The following is a 7,846-nucleotide window of genomic DNA, read 5'->3' on the forward strand; positions in this document are numbered from 1 at the left end:
AATTTAAAAGTAAGTGTTACAAAAAACAGTTAAACGTTGATTTTTTGTGTGTCATGTGGTATGTTGAATGTAGCACTGGTTCATATTAGATGTTTGTGATGTCAAAATACTATGTCTACAGTTTTGTATGAATTATGAACTCAAATTACTGATATTGACAAGCTGGAATATAAAATAAGAACCTCCTGATATATCTCCTGATAAACCTGCTGATATATCACTCGTGTAATGAATCAAAAGTGGCCCTGCTCACCTCTTTCCATCTTTGGAAATGGTCCCTTATATACACTTACTTCAACATATGACATGTGAATAACCATTCCAAAGCTCAGAATGTCCCCCTAGTGGCTTTTAAAGGCATTTTCATATGTTAGGACGCCATCTCAGTCTTTTGAATCAAGACTTCAAAGAGGTAGGTTGTGTCTTAAGTGTGCTTGAAATTCCATATTGTTTTAGCCCCAAATACAGCTTAGTTACTAAGCTTGATAAATTGTGGTATCGATATAGTAATTTGTGATTTTTTGATTATTCAACTGTATACATTTAAAATCTAAAAAATATTTCATATCCTCCAAGTGTGAAATTTTAAAGGCTTAGCAACCTACGTTAAGCAGCAACCGAGTACAAAGGTTGTAACTAGAAGAGATAATTGTTTGCTTTACTTTTTTTTTACTGTTCTATGTTTTAAGAAAAATAAGTTTAAAAAATTATCTCTAAATAGTAATAATTTATGTACATATATAATGTATAATAATGGAAATGTGACTGTATTTTACAAAATACTAGTCTGCTAAAACACAGCCAAAACAGGTCATTCTGTAAAGACTAAAGGTCAGTTTTATAATATTTGATACAGTAACACGAGAGCACGTGTGCCACATCATTGCAACTTTTGTATTGTTAACCAGGCATGGCTGAAAGGTCAATATAATAAACGTGTATAGAGATTAGTTAATGAAAATAACAGACGAAATATAAAGTTTTTTTCTTAAGAAACATTTTATAACTATCTGGACATTATAAAGATTTTGCATGTGAAATTTGAAAATTTTCTGATGCATAAAAGTATTTTTAATCTTAAATTGAAAATTACTTTGCATGTTGAATAGGCAACATGCAAAAAGAAAAAATGGCATGAGAAAAACATTGCTTAACAAACATTAAGACTTTTTTTTGCATATGAAACATTGTATTGTTTACTGATAATCTGCCAAGTTTCATTAACATGTACTTACTAATTTAAAAGTTATAGCATGAAAACTATAACAAGCACAAAATGGTTACGAGGCCGGGCTGAGGGACCGAGCCTATGCTGAAAAAGTTAAGCAGACCAAAACTGTATACAATAATAATATCCAAATGGAGATCAAACTAGTGATGTGTATATATAGAGAGAATTATCTTTTTTTATTTTCAACTTGTAATCAGTGTGTTTATAAATATTTTTAACTCGCTACTTTTGACAAAGCGCTGCCATAATTGCTTGAAATTAAATCACAGGAATTTATTATACTTGCATTAGAAATGTTACATCAAAGGGTTAAGATAGATATTTAAGAAAAAAATTTTGTATGTTTTCACACATTATTCTTTGCAAAAACAAAACATGTATTTACAATATTTTGAATTGCAATTTCTGACTATTTCTATCCATTATAACTAGAGTTATCTACATCTTTATTGGTTTTCTAATATAAGCATGTTCACCATGAGCCTTTGAGCATTTTATATATATTACTTATACAAAATAAACATTAATCTTCTAACTGCTGGCAGTGTTTATTGCACATGTGGTGTGGAATTATGTTTTGGACTGTAGCTCATATTTTCAACATCCTATACAGAAGTATTGTGCATTAGCAAGAAATATTCTTATGACATGTAAACCAAGACTAGGTAGGATTTGAATACATGACTGCTTATTGGACAGATGCAATTGAAGTGAAAACCTTAGAATCTAGCTCAATTGCCTGAAATGTTTTTAGTGTTCTAAATTCTTGTGAAACCTGGTGATGTTCGTGAGGTGGAAGTAACAAAAGAAATAAAAAAATGTGTACTTCTTTTTTTTTTCTTGTATGACTCATTTTTAGCAACTATGGCACAACTCATCTTGGATCTGGACTGGCATACATGTACCTGTATTTTAAAATACAGTCATCTTTAATTGTATTGTTTATATAATTAAACTTAAAGGAGAAAATTTTACATGTAACTGTTGATGAAAAGATTATTGCTTGTAGTTTATTAGTGAAACAGGCTAATTATATATGGTATAGCAAGTTTACAATGTGTGTCACATTTTTATTAAAGTATATATTTTCAGATCTAAACAGCAGAAAGTGTTTTTAGAATTTGAAGAGATGGTATGTGTGCCATGTATTTTAGCACCAATCTTGTTGTGGGTGTGGTATCGCTTTATTCAGCCTATTATAGCCAAATACTGGAACCCTCAAGTAGCTGATGCCACCATTGAGTGCACTCCAGAAGGATGTAAACTTGTACGTAAGCCAAAAGCAGAACTCAAATGTCCAGTTACTGCTGAAACAAAAGAAGAGGTTAGTATTCTTTATCTAAATATAAAGTTCAATATCCTCACTATCTGTAAGTGGTAACTAATATTTTGCATTTTTGAAGCTTGTATTTTAAATGGATATAATACATATGGAAAATTGCAGATGAATCTCAAAGTACCAATCAGAAATATTTTTACAGGATAATTTTGTAATCAATGTATTTATATTAGTATAAGATACAATGTAGCAGGGCTGGTGCCATGCGTGAGGTTGGGAGTTGCCTGTCCAACTTAGATCTTGTTTCCCCCTTCCTTCCTAGTTTCTGGTTTCAAATTGGTAAAAAATCTAAGACAAATACAAATCAGAAATTAAAGTAAAGTACAATTAAATTTAAATATAATAATAATTTACAATCACATATAATAGTAGTAATTACAAGCTAATTGACTTTGGTTACCATTTCCAAAATGTGCCCCTCCTAAATAAGTGGATGCCCCCTCCATAGCACACATGCAGTTGCTGGGACTGAAGTGTACATGTAAGCTCGTAAAAAAAAAAGTCAGGATATTGCAGGTATTTGGTTGGATTTCCACAAGCTTTAGTTTTCGAGAATCTTGCAACTACTGAAAGAATTTTAAAACTTTCTTTCTTTCTAAATTTTGTAATATTTTTTATACAAAAATTTATAATGTCTTGTGGATTATGGTAATTTTTGCATTTCTGTAGTCTTCATCTATTTCACAAGAATTAAATATGAAAACTTTTATTTTTGTGAAAGAGATTTATTAGAACTTTGTTAATCACTGAAAAAGAGTCAAAATAATATGTATTTTACAATATCTGAACATAATCCTATATTATTTTACATTTGGGAGCATTTTGATTTTACACTTATTCTTTGTTAGCTCTAGGCATATGAAAAAATGAAATATGAAAAACTTTTAGGCATCAACCTTTTGGGTTAGTCACCTCCTCTCAAAACAAAAACAAAAGAACATAATTAAATACAATTTATTGTTGCTGTTTAGTACAAAAGAGATTTTTATTCAGTAAGGTGCTTATATTTTTGATATGTTGTTAATGAAAATATAAAAAGAACAAAAACAAGATCAACAAATTGCTATATAATTATCAAATCATTTTCTGAACTTTCAAATTTCTTGTTTTTAAGTCATGCCAATCACATAATTTGAAAACTTCCTCTTGACAAACCATAGAAATGTCTGAATTAAAAAAAAAGTATATTTTTATAGTGTGCAAATAGATTATACAGACAACTATAACAAAAAATAAAGTAATAATTGCAGGAAATTTTATATGTTCAATAATTCTAAACTAGCGCACTTGTATGTTTTTTTACTTAATGGGTGTCTAAAATGTTTGTATGTTATTACCCATTATTATTTTATTTTTATTATATTATTATATGCCTGAAACTTAGTAAAACTGTAGAAAAATACAGGACTGTAAATTATTCTCAATTTAAATTATGTTAACTGCAGTGTAGAACTTGACTAAGTGTGTAATTTTGTTAAAAAAAAGCTATAGAAGGTTCAGTACATTATATTAAAGTGATTTTGAAGCCTCGTTTTTGTTACAGTCCATATGTGATCATGCTGTATCCGATGGCCTTGAAGCACAGTTCACATTGTAAAAGGCTCCTTTGTAAGGCTGTTATATTTAAAACATACCTCCATATTCAATATAGTGTACAAGGACAACAATTACCTTGTGTCTGTTTCCACAGTGCAATTGCACAGAAATCCACAGGTCCTATGTCCAGAAACTTCACCAATATGTCTTTGTTTGGAATAATATCAGTACCCAGATCATTCTTCAGTTGCTTGAGGTATTTGAGAGTTTAACTGATATATTATGGAAGCAACTTGTGAACATGTGACTTGTGTTGCTCTTCCAGATGAAGGTTTTTCTTGATTATATTATGTACTGTTTACTGTGACTTGTGGTTAGCTTTTGTCACAGACTTTTGTGTTTATGGATTCTCACCTATTACATGATGATACACTTGCTTTACAGGCTGGGGTATGACTCTTTTCAAGTCTCTTTCTGTGATGGAAAACAGCTTGTATCAAAACTTCATTTGACACTGCTGGGCATTTTGTAGGTAGAATGATACTACTGAAAACTGATTGCTTTTGAAAAGGGTGCTTAATAACCCTACCTGATGCAAAATATTCACCCATTTAGGTGATGTAAGATGTGTTAAGATGAAAGATTTATAATTTCCAAAATAAGGATGTCCTTTATACATAATAACAACTGAAACAAAGGAATACAGATCAAATTAGGACACCAAAGACAAACATATATTGACTGTTGTTGTCACGTAACTTGCTAATTTACTTATTCAAATTGTTTTAATATAACATATTCAACCATGTAGTCTATATAAAAGTTGCTATTAGTGGTTTGGATTTGGAAATATTTTTTTCACTTCCTGGGTTTTCTCTCTTGAAGATTTCTAAACTTGTATATGAACCAGTGTATATATTGTGTATTTATGCAATTTTGTTCACTGTTTTGTCAAATAATCATACCAGAAAAGAAAGCTCAAAGTTTATGAACAATATACTGCATTTTATTTGTTTTTAGTATTCAGATCAGACAGATTGATTAGGTTTTGAAACCTTCAGTTATGGTTTAATTAATTATAGGAAATATTGACTTTGCAACTAACTTAAATAGTTTTTCCGATATTAGAGCACAATGAACTTAAATATACATTTGTGGTATTTTCCAATAGTCCTTATTTCCCCTAAAAATAATACAAGATTTGTCAAGGTATGTTATGTAAAATAATTCTGTATTTTCTGACTAACTGAGTTTGTGAGAAATAGACTGAACACAAATGTACAGTCAAAAGGAACAATCTTTATTTAAATAAAACACAGTGAAAATATGTACTTTATTTGCCACAACAGATAGCTGACTTTACTAGACAGGTAGGTGTGATGTTGCTCTAACTCAGATCAGATTGTAGATAGGACTAACCTAGTTGATCTTCTGTACCAAACTGTATCAGATGAAATCGTGTATTATCTACTTAATTCATTAATGTCATACTCAAGGTGATTAGTGATAACAATGTGACCGATCATTCTTAATTAAATATAAGAGGTCATCTGACTTCAAGTAGAAAAGATAGCTGTAACTTCACCTAGCAGCTATCTTTCCCATGGAAAGATTAAAATTGCATATTGTAGGTGAATAACATAGAACAATGGGTAGCTAGAGAAAAATGAACTTAGTGACCTTTTTGACCAATGTGTTATGTGGAAATAACACAAATAACAAATTTTGAAAATTCCTATATTAATACGTGAGATACAAAACATGTTATGCTTATATACCACATGTCAAAAGAAATAATACATTGCATGTTTGTTACTTTGATGTACTCTCAAGCTAGTAAATAATGGATGAAGATTAGGGAAGTTAACAGAGCCACAAGATTATGACTAAGATTGAATAGCTTCTGTTATAGGTCCTACAAGTTCTTAATACATAACAAGAAAGCCAATTTAAAAGTATTAATACATAGGAGAAAACTTAACACTGTCGTTAATGGCTGGGTATGTGCCTAATGTTACTCAGTTTTTCAGAGAGATTTGAATATTGTGAACAAATATTTCCATCTAACTGCATTCATATTTATTTAATTTTTTTTTTCTCTAAACATTAGGTCAAAGAGAATGGGTTGCTCAGTAATGGAGAAGTAACAGTACAAGAAAAGAAAGATTTATGATTGCTGGAAGATGACTTATTACAAAAAATGTTGACTGTTATGTATATTTTATGAATGTATATGCACTTGGATAAAGAATTACAAGTAAGAATATATTTAATCTCATCCTCAGTTATGTTTCACAGAATACAGTTGTTTCAAAACAAGTAGTATGTGTATCTGGTGAAAATGTTACATCAAAATGATGTTTGTGTAATATAGAATTGTGTTGTAATACTCAGCATGTGTTGATATGACATTTCTTTTCATGTATAGGAAGAAATATTTATTACAAAACCATTTTGTTTTCATTTTCTTTTGACTTCTAGCATATTTTTAAATTTCTAATGTAATCCAATATTTCCCTCATCACCAAACATGCTTGCCTATTCAGCTGTGGGAGCATTATGATGTGAAAGACAATTCCACTCTTCATTGATAAAAGAGTAGCCCAAGAGTTGGTAGTGGGTGGTTTTGATTAGCTGCCTTCCCTTTAGCCTGTTTCTGATAAATTAGGGACAGCTAGTGCAGTTAGTGCCAACGAAGGTAATTTTACAAAATGTAAATCTTTTCCACATTCAAAAGCAAGTGATAATTTGTTGAAATTGTGTGAATTAGAAAATGTTTAATCAACATAGAGCATTTTCACTCACGCCAATAATAGCCATAAACACAATCTGTAGATCCTCTCACTTAATAACTGTTTAAATATTAAGAGGTTTCACGGAATAATGGAATCTTGATGGGCTTTCCGAAAAGAAATCTTTGTTGGTGAGTTCAGTTTTTCAACTTTCACTACTAGAGGGATAAAAAGTCAGTATATTAAATAAATAAAGCATGGGTACAGATTGAAATGTGTAGCTTTGTGCAAAATTCAAAAGAAACCAAACCAAAGATTTTAAAACTATTTCATTCCATACATTTTATTGAATTTTTTTGTGTGTTAACTTTTTAGTTTCAATTTGAATTTTTTAATAATGATTAGTACTTTAGAAGTTTTGTAACAAAAATCAAATGGATTACTGGAAAAGTTTTGAGAATGTGGTTCTTTACCATAATCTAGTGTATATTTTCAAAATGTTTTTATAGTGTCTGTCTCTGGAGTTTTATTTGCTTTGAGTGAATGGCTTCTTGTATAGAAGGATTTAGTAATGATTATTAAACTTATTGTTAGAACCAGCAAACTCTATGTGATTATAATAATTCTACTAAACGTTAATTACAGATGAAGTATAGAAAGTTAGCATGCTAATTACCATAAGTTCTTCTAACATATTATTGAAGGCAATTCAAATGTATTATTGAATCAATACTAGTACTTTATTGAAACTTTTAAATTTAAAGTACATCTTAAAAACTTGTTAAATGAGGGAATACTACTTGTACTTGTAGTTATTGAATATTAATTTACATGGGTGTATTTATATACATAGTCTTCATTATTATTTCATTGAAATTGTTTACAAATTTGCTTGTGTTAGTAGAACATTAATAAATTTTTTAATGGATGCCAACAGTGATCTTTGTAGTCATTAATGGGCATAGTTTAACCGATTGAGAAATGACAAAGAAATGTACAGATAGCGGC

At 29.9% G+C, this 7,846-nt stretch overlaps 1 protein-coding gene across 2 annotated transcripts in view; it reads left to right on the forward strand.

Moving 5' to 3' along the window:
• The window catches only part of LOC106478615 (UPF0729 protein GD16342-like), an 11,387-nt gene extending 3,956 nt beyond the window's left edge, over positions 1 to 7,431 (forward strand). For both annotated transcript variants that reach the window (XR_001292074.2, XM_022382229.1), the window contains 2 exons: positions 2,324 to 2,555; positions 6,217 to 7,431. Coding sequence is in view for 1 of the 2 variants with exons in the window: in XM_022382229.1 (XP_022237937.1) it covers positions 2,361 to 2,555; positions 6,217 to 6,279 (258 nt within the window). In the remaining variant the exon portion in view is untranslated. Of the gene's footprint in view, positions 1 to 2,323; positions 2,556 to 6,216 lie in introns of those variants that run through there.
• Positions 7,432 to 7,846: the final 415 nt, after the last annotated feature.

Source organism: Limulus polyphemus, unplaced genomic scaffold (genome assembly GCF_000517525.1).
Source record: "Limulus polyphemus unplaced genomic scaffold, Limulus_polyphemus-2.1.2 Scaffold232, whole genome shotgun sequence".
Lineage (NCBI taxonomy): Eukaryota > Metazoa > Arthropoda > Merostomata > Xiphosura > Limulidae > Limulus > Limulus polyphemus.